The following is a 15906-nucleotide window of genomic DNA, read 5'->3' on the forward strand; positions in this document are numbered from 1 at the left end:
CAGAGCAAGTATGGGGGAGGGAGAAAGAGCAGAGCAGAGATAATCCGAGAGACTCCTACAGCTGAGGACTCAACCAGGTCTTCATCAAAATTATGTGATGTGACCATATGCCACAACACCTATAAGCAAGTGAAATTAATTTTATTAATGCATTTTCTTTAACCCAGTATATCAAAAACATTGTTATTTCAACGTGTGATCAGTATAAAAATTCATTAATGAGATAGTTCATATCCTTTCTCTTTTTGGGGGGCATCAAGCCTCGAACATCCTGGGTCTGTTTTACACTTTGAACAAGCCACACTTTAATGCTCAGTAGCCTCATGTGACTACTAGTGGCTACCAAACTGCACAGTACATATCTAGATTATCCTTTCAGAACTGAGTTGTCTGACCATAGATACTTTTAAAGTAGATTGTATATTTAAGTTGTCCTTGGATCCTAGGTTTTCTCCCCAGAACATTTTTCTGCATAGATTTTTTGTTTTCATCAGTATGTATTCATTAATTTCTTGTCAACTTTTTAAAAACAGGCTGCTCATCTATAATTTATATACCATAAAGTTCACTGATTTAAAGTGCACACTTTAATGGGTTTTAGCGTATTTACAAATTTGTGCAACTGTCACCATAATCGAATTTTAGCACATTTTTATCACCCCCAAAAGAAATATCATAACTATTAAACAATTTCCTATATTTCTTTCTCTCACTGTCCTTAGTCTCACACCTCTTCCAGTCTCTGGCAACCACTAATCCTTCTGTCTCTTGATTTGCCTATTGTGAACATTTCATATACTTAGGATCATACCATAGGTGGTCTTTTGTGACTGGCTTCTTTCAGTTAGTGTAATTTTTTCAAGGTTCATCCATGTATGAAAACTTAACTCCTTTCTATTGCTGACTAATAGTCCATTGACTGGATATACTACATTTTGTTTAGTCATCAGTTGATGAATATTTGGGTTGTTTTCACTCTTCGGCTATTATGAATACTACTGCTATGAATATTTGCCTGTAATGATTTTGTATTTTCATTTCTCTTAAGTATATATCTACGAGTGCTGTTATTAGGTCAAATGGTAACTATATGTTTAACTTTTTAAGAAACTGCTAAACTGTTTCCCAAAGCCATTATACATTCCCATTTTCTCTGCATTCTCACCAACCTTTGTGATTGTCTTTTTGGTTATAGCCACTGTGGCAGTATCTCATTGTGGTTTTCATTTGCATTTCCCTAAGGAATAGTAATGTGAGAGCTTTTTTTCATTAGAATTCATATATCTTCTTTGGAGAAATATCTATTCAAATTCTTTGCCCATTTTTTAGTTGAGTTTTTTTATCTGACTGAGTTATAAGGATGATTTTCCATATTCTGGATACAAGTCCTTATCAGATATTGGATTTACAGATTTTTCTTCAAGTCTTTGGATTATCTTTTCACTTTCTTGATACAGCTGTATTTAGATGTATACAACTTTTTAATTTTGATGATGGCCAGTTCATCAGTCATCTATTGCTTGTGCCTTCAGTGGCTCATTTGAGAAATTATTGCCTGATCCAAGATCACAAGGATTTTATTCCTGTGTTTTTTTTCTAAAAGTTTTATAGTTTTAGCTCTTACATTGAGGCCTATGATCCACCTCGAGTTAATCTTTGTGGTATGAGGCAGGGGTCCAAATTCATTTTTTTTCCTTATGCATATCGTTATCCCAGTCGCATTTGTTGAATCTCATCAAACTTGAATTAGAATTTTCTTTCATCACCTAATGTGTCTATTTTTTGTTTCCTATAATTAGTAAGTGTATAAGTACATAATTAAGAGAGTTTTTACTAGACTGCATTGCCTCATTAGAAAGATGGGTGTATTTCATGTATTTTGTTGGTAGGCTTGGTTTTAAAAATCCTGGAGTCTGTAATTCTGGTCAGAAGCCTCCCCGATTTATGTGGTGCCGATGTTTTTGTTCACTGTCATATTTCCAGATCTGTCATGCTGATATATTCAGAGAAGAGAATAGCCATTGTATTAAGGAATGAGGTACTTACAACTAGATAAACATATTGTATTACTTAAGTAGGAAGTAGCATTAGATCCTTTTTTTTGTTTCATTAGTATAATTCTTATTAAATTCTGTTGAATTTCTGATTCAGTAACACTTGAGATTTAGCTTTAGCTGAGCCCCATGAAAGGCAACTAGTGAATTACTTACAGAATAACAACAACAAAAAGAAAGGTGGAAGAAAGTAGGGAGAGGAGATGAGTATAGTAAGCCTTTTTAACTAATAGAACAAAATTCCTAAAGTTTATAATGGGAATGGGTTGATAGTAAGGTGTTTAATAGTCTGTGGGTTTATATCAATTTGACTCTGCCTTAAAAGACAAATCACAGTAGTAACAAAAATTATTAACACTAATTTAAAATACCTTGTAAATAACATGCATTATTAATCAAGAACATTCGGGTGGGGGGGATGTTGTTAGATATTTAAGTTTATTTTAAACTATACCAGAATGAGAAGTGGTTGTTTTCTTAGATAATGTAATATACTCTATCAGTAATCTATTGCTGCATAAGAAACCACCCCAAAACTGAGTGCCTTAAAATAGCAATAGTAATTTATTCTGTTTATAAATCTACAGTCTGGGTAAGCCTCATGACTAGTTTCTGCTTCATGCAGTGTCACCGATGGTGGCCTGATGGGGTGGTTCCTCTGGCCACATACCTGCGAAGTTAACCTGGGGCTTAGGTTCCTCTCCATATAGTCCTTTTCACCACCACTTGGGCTTTTTTGTGGTGTGGTGCCTGGGTTCTAAGAAAACAAGGTAGAAGGTTATGGCATTCCCATGACCTAGTTTCAGAAGTCGCACCTATTGGTAGAAACCATCGCAAAGGCCTTTCTAGATTCAAGAGTAGAGAACATGAACTCTACCTCTTACTGGGGCCTTTTTTGGAAAATTTAGTCTACTATGCTATATAATATTTCTTAGAAATTCTTTGGAAAAATCAATTTTTAATGTTAAGAATTTAATAAGGAAAAGCTAAAGGTAAATTAAAGTATCATTTGAGCAAGAAACTTTCATTTCAATTTCTTTTCGTTTAATTATCAATCATTTATTTTCAATGGATTCTATTAAGAATTTCTGAAACTTTGGATATTCTAAATAGTTAATTCGGTTTTGCAAATAAAGGGGGAAATCCCAGCATGAATTACATAGACATCAAAATGCAGTTATTTTTAGGAATATGCAAAAGATATCCACTGTGTCAGAGGTTCCCAAGACCACCTGTAGTTTGGCAGTTTGCCGGGAGGACTCACAGGATACAGTGTATATTTATACCCACAGTTATAATTTATTACAGCAAAATGATGCAAAGCAAAATCAGCAAAGGGAAAAAGGCACATAGGGCAATATCCAGAGAAACCCAGGTGCAAGCTTCCAAGAGTCTTCTCTCAGTGAAGTCATACAGGATGTGTGTAATCGCTCCAGCACCAAATTATGACAACGTGTGTAAAATGTTTTTTACTAGAGAAGCTCATTAGAGGCTCCAAACCCCAGATTTTTATTGGAAGCTTGTCATGTAAGTTTTCTCTGCTTTTCACTTACTAAGATTCCAGACTTCCAGAAGGAAAGCAGGTCTTCAGCATAAAGCATATTGTTTGTTTAAACAGTTTAGGCACAATGAGTCATCCATTTCATTCAGAGTGGTTGGAACCCTCCTGAAGTCAAATTTTCTAGACACCAGCCAAAGGCCAACTTTGCAGACAGGCTTTACTAAGGATAGCTTTCAGGTTTGCTATGGTAATTCTTTTCTGCACATACACTTAAAAAAAACCATCCCCAAATCTTCAAATTACTCTTTTCGAGTGCGCTGCATACATTAAAGAAAACGTTATAGATAAATTAGATATAACTTGGGTGCTGTGTTTAAAACAAAGACCAGATATTGGCTTCTGTTAGAACTTGAAAACTTTCCAGTAGTATGCAGTTAAGGCTTTATTTAAATTTAAATATGTAGTCTGCATAATATTAATAGATGGATTATAGTTGTAGGAACAATAATATATTAGTATCTTTCCACTACCTTCTTCCTTAAGTAGTAGTATATCCTTGGAGAGGTAAGGCAAAATGACATATTTGTTAAGAGCATGAAATCTGTATTGGAATTCTGGTTCCACATCCTCTCTCACACAGTTTTCTCATCCAATGGGGATAATAATAGTAATTACCTTATAGAGTTGTTGGTGGAATATATGGATTAAAATAGTAAAATACTTGCCAGGTAGTGTTAGCTCCTTTATCATGTTACCTTTAGTATAGTGATTATGTTTTTATTGAAACAAAAATTAGACTATCTATTTAGAAAAGTATTAGTATAATTCTTGGGCCAGCAGTCAGAAAATGGGAAATGGTGTTTATCCTGAGTTTTGAAGGTTAGAAGATTATCATATCTTTAAAGTACAGTAGCAGTTTGGGGAATTTACTATAAAATTAAACCCATAAATAGTCAAGATCTTCAATCCTAACTTAGTATATCTGCATTTAGTCGTTAGTACCAGCGAGACTACACAGTTCAAAAGGATATTTCTACAGGGAACTCAATTAAATGCCTGCATGAAAAAATAATAGCTATGCTGTTGATATTGTTTATTATATAGCCAGTGATAAGAATTAGGTTTAGCTAGGAGTGTACAAACGGAATTAAAATCTTAATGGAAGCAGAGAATTTGTGTTCTAACAGTGTTACTTATCAAGTAAAAATATGCTTTCAAAAATAGGAGAAAAAGTACACAAGTAATTACTTAAATGAGAGAATGAAGTTAATATTTTTAACATTTCTCCTTAAGGACCAGTGTAATGCGGAGAAGCACGCAGATGGAATTATAGTAAGTTTAATCTAATCTTTTTATTTCCCTTCTGCAGAGCATTATAACCAGTCATATCAGGAGAAGCCTGAATTTCTACTTATTTTTCAACACAAATTCTTTTATCTACTCACTGCTTTTTGTTGTTGACTCTTGCAATTTTTCTTGATCTTCTAAAGTTGGCCATCTTTCAGCAATCATTTGGAGGGGAAATGTCAATCTTAAAATTTTTCTACTTGTGGATCCATATTGAATCACTTTGCATGTGTTAACTTGAAGAGTTAATCGTCATATGAATACGCAGCTTTATGACTAAATAAGGCATAACTCACAGTGCTACCATTTCTTGTCAGACTTTTTTCTCAGATGAAGGGGGGGCATATATTGAAACATCTTAATCTATTTAAATATGTTTATAGGTTTCTATTATTTTTAGAGTTTGTGTATTGTGTTAACTCATTGCTACTGTGGTATATACTGCATCTGTTGGAGCTAGTTGTAACATGAATTCTTTGACTTACAGACATTTTCTTATCTTTCTTTCTTTTTAGCTTTTTACTCTTCCCTTATATTCAACTTCTCCTCTATTAAGAAAATAAATTATTGTTAGTATTTCCCAGCTAGAAGTGAAAATTAGAATTTGAACGTTTGTAGTTTGAGCTACCCAAGTTTTATGATAACTGAATGGCTTCTTTTCAGACCATTTCTGAAGCAGTCTTTTTTTTTTTTTTTTTTTTTTTATGCTAAGACTTTACAATGCCAGCTTGTCTGAAATCTGGAAACTCATTTCATAAATCTTCAAAACTAATGATTATACTTGAAAGGTTGAGCATTTTATTTTTACATTTGGGTTAAAATGAAAAAAAGTTACGTATCTATGTTGTTTGCATGTTTCTTAAGAAAGAGATAAGAGAAACATTTTTAAAATTTAAACACATTGAAATTTTTATTTCTTTTTTTCACAATGAGTTCAGAGTTTGAGCCATGATGATCAACAATTATGTGACATAAATACAATGTAATGTATCTTCCTGAGGTATCCAGTAAAATTGTAAGCTTCATGGATAAAGACTACATATGTTATCTAGCATTTCATGGTCCCCAAAGACCCTTAGGAAAATCATGTTGACATTATTTTTATCTTTTTTCTCAAAACAAAATTAGTTTTTATTGTGTTAAAAAAAAGTTTTATAAAGCATACCAAAAATCTTTGATCATTTGAAATTATAAACACCTAGGAAATATATACTCATAGAAAATCTAAACTTGTAGAAAACAAACACTGGAATCATTTGATTAGAGACTATAACATTTTTTTCTTGAGTTTTTATTTTGAAAAAGAAGTGTTCATGTTTTAGGCCTTGGCCAGAGACCGCTAGGATCCAGCTTTGCCATTAACTAGCTGTGACCTTAGGCAAGTACTTAACTTTAGAGTCTTAGTTTCTTTCCTCTATAAAGTGACTATTTCTACCTTAGAAGGTTTTTGTGAGGTGTGTAGTGAACACATAATAGTACTCTGTAGATGTTAGCGATGAATACATGTATATATGTAATTTATTATATGTCATATTGCATTAATGTCACAACAGATTAGGGTTTAGGATTATCATTTGTTTACCTTTCTCAAGCTCTGCACATTCATTTTCAAAGCAAGGTGTAGAAAATAATCTGATATATTTTAGTCTGAAGTTGATTAATCAAGAGCTGTAGATAAGTGTAGAATAGATGTATTTTTTTTAACAGCAGCAAGAGTTATTGAGTATTTTTAATATACATGCAAAATAATGCAAAATAATATAATAAAAGTGTTTCCTTTGGTTGACAAGCCTAATCTTACATTTCATCTGGAAAAGATTCCATTAGAAACATAGAATTCTGGTCCCTTTTTCCAAAGTTCTTTTATTTCTTAGTCTCTTTAGTAATTTTTCTTATATCATAGATGGATATAAGGAGGTGATATGTTCTCATTCCTGTGGATCCAAGTACTGATGGTGGGATTTTGCCTTTGTAAAACACTTGAAGTCCTTTGGAGAAAACACTACATAAAATAAGGAATTTATTTTATTTAAGAACAGCTCCAGAATTTGTTGAGACACTTATTTAGTTATTATAGATTGGTTTGTATCTGAAAATAGAATCATAAAGTAATAACCAGAAAGCCCTTAGAGACTGTATAATTCAGACATTTCTTTATTTTGCAGACTGGGAAAGTGAGGCCCATAGCAGATAAGAGACTTGCCAAGTCTTTGGTAGAACAAGAATTCTAAGGAATTAAAATCCCAAGCCTCTGCCTTCGTGCTTTTCCCAAACCTTTAAACCTTTCCCCACTTCACTTAGCTAGATTTTTTATTATTAATGGTTGCTTTCAGAGTTCCTTCTCTAAGGGTACTTTATTTTCCAGTCAGAATATTTATGGTAGGTAAATTATTGTAGTGATAAGAAATCTTGTGTTCAAATCACTTATTTTAAGAGATCCGATTTAATGATTTTAAAATATTGATTCAGAGAGGGAGTTTAAACAATTTTTTTTAAAATGTAAACTCTAAATGAGAATGCTGCAAAGACAATGTCATTATCTCAGTTTCCATTATTAGGTACTTTAAAATTTTTATGAATAACTTTTAGGTTCGTTCATCAGCAAAGCATTTCTAATTTCAGTATTTTCTGTTAAAACCTCTACTTAATATATATTTGAAGTTTAGTTTCCCAAATCAAGAAAAGCTAAAGAACTTGTTATTTCCTGGGTTTTGTCTAGTATAGTCTTCTAAATGGTGCATCTAAACTTTACTCTGACAAAAGTCTTTGTTGAAAATCGCCCCTTCTCCATATAAAAATGCATCAGTAAGCTATGGAGTCTTGTTTTTAAAATGCCATCATGCTGGCAGAATAATTTATTGGCTTAAAATCAGAGGTACCTAAACTTTTTTTTCCCCTCTAAAATTGTAACTAGATGTTTGTATTTTTCTAAATTTCTAAAAAAAAATCCTCCTCCTCATATACCCCTGTATAGAAGACACATTGCTTTGCCTTATCAGCCATAAAATTAGATGCCTGTGCTGTGCAATAGACAGTGATGGAAGGTGGCAATGGTATGGGATGGGAAGATAAGATCCTAGTAGTGCAGGTACATTAGCTAGTCATAGGTGTAAAGTTTATTAACAATATTTGTGGTGAATTAAGAATTCGAGAAGCACTGAATCGAATGGAAAAGTTATTATTTATGCTTCCTGAAATCTTCCCATACCACTTTTCAACTCTTTCCAGTTTTTCCACTTAGCTTTACCTTTCTGTATGACAGAGATTCACTCATTTTCCCTCCTTACTATGCTTTTTTAAAAAATAATAAACTCTTAGACTTCTGTATAGAAAAGCTGTTTCATTTTCTCTTTGTATTTTGACCAACCTATCTATATAGCTACCATCAGGACTTTGCTGTCAGAAATGTGGGCAATTTCATATATTTGGGTGGGTCAGCATTGGAAGGGCATTTAATTAAAAATAACTGTAATGTGTTTCTTTATCTCAGAGTACTATAAATCCTGTGGATGCAATATATCAACCTAGTCCCCTGGAACCTGTGATCAACACAATGCCTTCCCAGACTGTCTTACCTCCAGGTATAGTATTTGGAAAAATGTTTCACAGATTCATTGCTGAGAAAAAACTTAATTTGTATGGCTGTCGCCATAGTCTTGAAGGGCTCTTTCTTTTTCTTTGCTGTATTGTTTTCTGTAAAAAACAATACAGCTGAAAATGAACTGGAAAAAGATGATAGTATTTTTAATATTGAGTTTTTTAAAATACAGTGAAAGGGCTTTTGATTTTCAAAGTGAGATAGAAGACAAATATGGTTATTAGGACTTGGATTAGCTGGTGGGACAGGATTTTTGGTTCTGATTAGCTAGTGACTCAGGATTTTTGGTTCCAAGGAAAACGCTATATTTTGATCTGCTTTAAGGTAACCCAGGAATGTTCTGTTTTGAGGGTATCCTTTATAGCTCTGAACAATACAAATGGTTTCTTCATGGTGTATTTTAAGATAATGAAAAAGGGAAGAATGAAATTTGTGATGTCTGCCAACTAAATAGATGTGTATTTTTAAGTGTAGAGGAATAAATAGTGTTTTTTAAAAAAACTATCAAAGGAAGGCTTAGGGCCAATACCCAGTTATACTGATTTCTTTTACTTTTTTGTTGCATCCAACATATGTTCTCAATGATGACATAGTTCAGTCAGAAATTGTACTGGAAAAACGAAAACTCTTTAAAAATACTTTATAAGTATATGAAATTCTGTGAATTTTTATATATCCTTAAGAGAATGAGGTAATGGCTAAAAGAGGAGATACTGTACCTCATTTCAGATTTCATGTGGTTTGATGCTTAGAAACACTTGATCATCAGAAGGGTTCGCTGGTTTTACAGTGCGGTTGTACTGAGGCATTGGCCTACCATGACCGGGATCTTGATATTCTGCCTGGTGTCTCAGTAATCAGTACTCAGTAGCATATCAACATTGGATTTAAAAGGGGGTGGGATGTCAGAAAGGAGTAGCATGGAACTTGACTTTTAATGGAGTAGTTTCAGAAATTACTGATCTTTAGGATTTTGAGTCCTACACATTGCAGTTAATAGAATTATATTTGGGCTGTTATTCCAACTTATTTCACATGTTCATATCTCCTAGAACCTACTCAGTTGTGTAAGTCAGAGCAGCGTCCATCTTCCTTACCAGTCGGACCTGTATTAGCTACTTTGGGACATCATCAAACTCCAACACCAAATAGTACAGGTACAGATTTGTATATTTCTTTTACTTCTCATAACTCCCCATTTACATTTAAGATTGATGTTTGATTACTAAGGGAGAAAAGGTTGAAATGTGTGTCGTATATTTCTGTTGAAGATATCAGTTTTACCATTTACAGTTCCATACATGAAGTGGTTAACTTTGTGATTAAACCAGACCTTTAGTGATAATTATAATTTAAATAAGCTATTCAGGATATTGTTTGTTTACCTTATGATTTATTTTGAAGATCTATGTTGACTTTTTAAGAAAATTTGCTCAAGTTAGACTTGTATACTTAATTTCTTATTGTAAAGGAATCAGAAGTACAGAAAACAGAAGCTGAAAGTCCTCTTTACTTTTCTCTCTGTCATTTGAGTATATGTGTGTACATATATACCTATATTGTGTATTTTTATTGTTTTTGTTTTAACGTAAATGAGATCTTGTGTTTCTGTGACTTTTACTTTTCATTTAACAGAGAACATTGAGCTTTCCATGTATATACAGTTAATTAGGTCTATAAAATTCTTTTTACAGCTGTCTGAGCAGGTATTATCTTTTTGGTTGTTTCCAAAATTTGCTTATTATAAGCAATACTTCAGTGAAATATCCTTGTACAACAACTTTTGGCATGTATGTATTTTTTTAGAGTGGATTTATCAGTCTTTCATATTTTTACCAGTTTTATAGGCAAAAAAAGGATACTTCATTTTAATTTGCATTTTCATAATTCATTTAGATTTATGGTCTTTATTTTTTCTTTAATTTACAGGGATGCTATCAATGTTAGTATTAGATTTCTTGTTTTAAAATGAATTTATGTAGAGTTACCTGTCAAACAAAACTCAAGGAAGCACTTTGTGCTTTTCCCCGTTAATACCTGGAGGCCAAAACCAAAACTACTCTTGAGGAGATGGGAGAATAAGCTCCTGCAGTTGATTCACACATTTCTTTCCTGGGTAGTACTTCTACTGTGTAATAATAAAAAATTACCCTGTGATTTTAGCCCATTTTGAAATTGAATTAGTAAAAGTGCTGATGCTATTACTTTGAGGTATCTGTATCTACTGTATAAAATAAGAGCCCTAGCTCCCCACCGATACTTGTATCTATTGTGGGACTTCCAAAGCCAGAACTCATGCACTACGATTATAATCAGAAGAGCTCCCTTCCTGATATTAAAGTTAATTATAGAATGGGGACATAGCATTTTTTTCATTTATTTAAAAGGCTGTGTCTCATTCTGTAACATGATTTGTGTTTTTCTTTGTCTAGTTTAAATGTTAATTTTCTTTACAAATAGTGTAAGGACTTCTACCAACTTAACTAAACTCTTTCTCGACTTTAGAAAGGTCTGCTTTGATCAAATCTCCATAATTTTTTCCCCTCTATTGCCAACATTGTTCCCTAATTAAAAACCTTTTAACTTCCTAGGCAGTGGGCACTCACCACCTACTAGCAGTCTAACGTCTCCAAGCCATGTCAACTTATCTCCAAATACAGTCCCAGAATTCTCTTATTCTAGCAGTGAAGATGAATTCTACGATGCTGATGAATTTCATCAAAGTGGCTCGTCCCCAAAGCGCTTAATAGAGTAAGTAGATGAGCTAAGTTTGTATTTAAATGAGACTCCTGATTTTTAAAAATGGAATTTGATTTTGAAACTGGTGTTGACAGACTCCTGTATAAGTTAACTGTTTGGAAAAAGTATAAAAGACTGCTTATATTTAATTGACTTACTAGCAGAGCCAGTTCTATGAGGATGTTGATTTTATTCTTGACTTAATTCAAATGGAATAAATTAACATCAGCTATAAAAAGATGCCAATATGGTTCATGGAACTTTGGGCATTATTTCTATAGCACCCACATTAGGAGAGGGTCAAATGAGAGTATATATGCTAAGAAGTATTATACAAAGAAGAGGTTACCATTACTTGTTTTTACATAAGAGAGCTATACTAGGTGGAAGGATGATAAATTGAGTGCTATACTAAGTGGAGGGATGAGATACAGAGGTGAAAAAAGACCCAGTCCCTGTCCTCAGGAAACTTAGTCTTTTGGGGGAACATACAGACATTTATAATCCAGTGGTGTACATTCTATGGTAAGAATACGCACAGAAAGCCATGAGAAGTCAGGGAAGGATTCACAGAGGAAGGTGGAATATGATCCTAAAGTGAGATGTGGATGACTAGAGAGAAGGGCCATGGGGGTGAGGAGAGGAGGGAGAAATGGAAATGTTCTCATGGAGATGCAGTTGTCTTAAGAAAGGACTGGAAGCAAAGGGAGCTTGGTTAAGTGTGGCTGCAGCATAAGTGGTAGGGAGAGATTTTAAAAAGATAGCGAAGAGGTTGACAAGGGGCAGGTCATGAAAGTGTCTTTTAGCCTTTTATGAATTTTGAACATTTTCTCATGAGAGATGGCAGTTGCTAGTCAGGTCTGCATTTTAGAAAAGCAGATTTGCCAAAATTGCAAAGAATTGAGTGCAGTAGGGCTACATTATAGGTTGGGAAACCACCTCCCCAAAAAACCAAGTAATAAATTGAAAAATATTGATAGTCTGAGCTAAAGTAATAGTATGGGAATGGAGGGAAATGTATGGGTTTTAGAGATACTAAGCAGGCAGATTTTAACAGGTCCTGATGATAGACTTTCCCTCATTAGAAAGTATTTGACACATTTTATACCATCAAATCAAAGCCAGGTATATACCATTGTACAGAAAAGGTTTTACAGGTAAAGTAATTTATGTAATAGGCTATAAGCAAAATGCTTCATAGCCCTACTGGTACACAGTTTGCTATCATTAACACTTTGGATTCTGGAATCTCATAAGAACAGGTTCTAAATCTGTTTTGCCTAAAAAGTGTGTAATCTTGGTCAAGTTATTTAACCTATATAATCCTAAATTTCCTCATTTATAAAATTAAGATAATAGTAGTTTCAACTTCAAGGGATTACTGTGAACATTCAAATGGAATGTCATTACTGTGAACATTTAATGGAATGTATTAATATAGTGTCTGGCATGTAACAAATGATAAATGTTGCAGAAAGCAAATTAACATTTATTTGCTTTAATGTTACTATGTTTGTTGTAGATGCAATTGGCTTAGTTTGGTGGGGGCATGTTTTCCAACTCTACTGTTTTCTCAGGATTTGGTACTATTAATAACAACAGTAAGACATTACAAATTTGTAAGACCAGGAATTACAAATGATTAACATGCAATACTCAAGGTGATCACACAACTGAAAATGTGTCCAAGGAGAAAATGAGTTTGAATGGAAACTGAACAAAGGAACCAAGTTTACCTTATGAGACAAAGACATTGCTTTGTAAGACATTACAAATTTGGAAATGATTATATGTGAATTCATAGGCCTAGTACCATCAGCCAGTCTTTAGACCTTGAACCTTGATTTCTTTTAATATGTAATATTTTCTAGGACTCTAGTTCTCTTAAGTGAGTGAACAAACTGAGAAATAACAGTATTCATGTATAATTTTATCATATCTGCTCAAATCTCAAAATTTATAAGGAAAACGACTATATTTGTTTAAAAAGTTTTGTGACTTAGTTGATCAAATTCAGCTTTTAAATGTGGAAAAGGTGAAATATATACGATCTAGGTGAATGCATGCTTTTAAGACATGACACTCAGTTAAGGAAGAGAAATTTGAACTCAGAACTTAAGCACAATTTAGCAGAAAGAGTTTGGTTTTGTATGTTGGTTTCTTAGTGTATGTAGGCAAATAAACTGATGAGAAACTATTATTAGCAGTTTGACAGTAGAAAATTCACTTTAATTTTTTTAAATGTTATTTACGATAGTGTGGTAAAGGAAAAGGATTTAGATGAAGATTCCAAAGTAAAAGTTACTAATTTTTGAAGTGGTCAGTCATCATTTTATTTAAACAGAATTAAGGACAGTCCCTTACGCTAAGCATTAGCGGTTATTCTAAACAACATAAAATTGAATTTCAAAATGGACTCATCTATCATCTAGAAGCAAGTGTATAACTATATTTAGTAAAAGCTTGATGTTATATGATTAGCCTCCTTATACTATATATACATCACTGATAGCCAGTCTTTGGCTCCAGTTTCTGGGGTTTCCTTGAAATTATGAAATAGAAAAATTTTAAATTCTTACCTGTTATACCTGTAATAGGCATGTCTACAAAGTCGCTTGCAGGCTCATAGGCTTTTTCTCTTTTCTCCTTATAAGCTTCATTCTCTGTGCTCTCCCTATACCCATCCCATAACAAATACACAGTTCATGGAACCCCTGCCCCCCATTTGGGATCCAGAGTTAAGTTCTGTGTCCAGCTAACCTACTCTGGATTCTTTTTCTCCCTCAGTTTCACTCCTTGTATGCTTTATCTAGATTCCCAAACTGGTAGGGACTGCAGATATCCTGCACAGTACTTGTTGACTCTTTCAGTTTTTTTGTTTGTTTGTTTGTTTGTTTTTAATGGGGCTTTATTTTCCTTCAAATTAAGTATGCTGGCTCTGGGGCTGTATTGTCTTATAACATGGCCCTGTTCACGTAGTATTTTCAATGTATAGAGGGCTGACTTAACAAGGGTTTTTGACTGCACAGGTGGTGGGCACCCCCAACGGTTAACAGTATTTGTGTTCTCTGCCTGTTTTCTGTAGGCACTCAGCTTGTAACATCTGCTGGTCATCAGCTGCTCCCACTAGTTTTCTAACTCTCAGGTCAAGTTTCTGTCTTCTCTTCTCTCTTTTCCTCTACCTCCTCCTGTTACTTATCCTCTTCTTCCTCCCTCCCTCCATCTTTGCCCTCCCTCGCCCTCCATATCTATGTCTGTCTGTCTCCCTCCCTCCCTCTCTCTCTCTGTTTGTCCCTCCTTCCATCTCTCTCTCCTTCCCTCCCTCCCTCTCACACACTCTTTGCATGCACGTGCGCACATGCATAGACACACACACAGAATTGGAAAACTTAAGTCCTGTTGAGTTTCTAAAGACCTGTGGTAATGACAGCTACATGTGAACTATGTTATTGAGCAGTATGGTTTTATACGTTTATAAACTAGATGACCATGCATTTTGGAAAGAATTTTTGCTTTGAAACCAGACATGAATTTGAAATGACTTCAGGCTGGTTATTGAACCTCTGAGTATCTGTGTGTGATGAGACTAGTCATGTCTGACTTGTAGGGTTGTTATGGAAGTTAGATTGTATGGAGATAAACACATGCAATGTTTGGACATACTAGGTAATTAGTAAGACTTTGAATTCTGTTGTAATTATAATTAAGTTCAAACCTTAAAATTTTTTGATTTAGTTTATTTATGCTCTTATTAAATTCTATATAAATTAGCACATTGCAGATAAATCTTTCCTGTATAAATGTAATTTTTTGGTCAAGGTTGCTGTTGTTTCTTTAACTGTATTATTTAAATCCTTTGTCTTGAATGAAATAACTTATGAATTGGATAAATGAGAATTTATCCCATTTTTTCCATTTTGAGCTTTATTGAACATTTCACTTGGCCCAGACATGGTTTCTAATCTGAGTTAGGAGGAAAAGCACAGCATAAATAGATCTGACCTTTGAAAATGCATCTTCAATAAGATACATGCTTTAAAGGATTTGGGGTTTTTAAATCAGTTGATTTAAAAGATTGACTCTTATTTTGATGATATATCAAAGAGCCACAAAACATTTTGAAGATAATTTTCACACAGCTCTTTAATGATAATTCGATTTCTCTTACCCAGGTCTTTTACTCATATCTTCCATTAGCTTTTAAAACTGGTGAAGTAGACATTAGTTACAGTACCTTGTGATGTGTATACTACTAAATTCTCAATGAAGCAATATTCAGTTACCTAAGGAGTTTGAAAAATAGATCGAAAGAAAGTAACCAGGACAAACTATGTTTAAATAAGAAATTGTATGTTCTAATATTCTAATATTGGAATGTTCTAATATTCCAATGTGCCATCATAGGCAGAGAACAGAGGATTTTTATGATAGTGAAATTTTTTTCTACAATACAACAATGGTGGAACATCCATAGAATATGCAGCACCAGGAGTGAGCCCTGATGTAAACTATGTTCTCGCGTGATCATGATGTGTTGGTTGTAGGGTCATAGCTGTCACAAACATGCCAGTCTGGTGTGGGATGTCGGGAGTGGGGGAGGTTGTACATATGGGAATTCTGTACTTTCTGCTCAGTTCTGCTATGAACCTAAAGCTACTCTAAAAAAT

At 33.7% G+C, this 15906-nt stretch overlaps 1 protein-coding gene across 15 annotated transcripts in view; it reads left to right on the forward strand.

The window, feature by feature from the left end:
• OSBPL9 (oxysterol binding protein like 9) overlaps positions 1-15906 on the forward strand; it is a 112479-nt gene that overhangs the window by 80560 nt on the left and 16013 nt on the right. For 9 of the 15 annotated variants that reach the window (XM_016120267.2, XM_016120268.2, XM_016120273.2 and 6 more), the window contains 4 exons: positions 4849-4887; positions 8393-8483; positions 9553-9657; positions 11092-11251. In XM_016120267.2, coding sequence (XP_015975753.1) covers positions 4849-4887; positions 8393-8483; positions 9553-9657; positions 11092-11251 — 395 coding nt within the window. The remainder of the gene's footprint in view (positions 1-4848; positions 4888-8392; positions 8484-9552; positions 9658-11091; positions 11252-15906) is intronic. The other 6 variants (XM_016120271.2, XM_016120270.2, XM_016120274.2 and 3 more) reach the window with 1 other exon arrangement.

Source organism: Rousettus aegyptiacus, unplaced genomic scaffold (assembly GCF_014176215.1).
Source record: "Rousettus aegyptiacus isolate mRouAeg1 unplaced genomic scaffold, mRouAeg1.p scaffold_m13_p_1, whole genome shotgun sequence".
NCBI classification, from domain to species: Eukaryota; Metazoa; Chordata; class Mammalia; order Chiroptera; family Pteropodidae; genus Rousettus; species Rousettus aegyptiacus.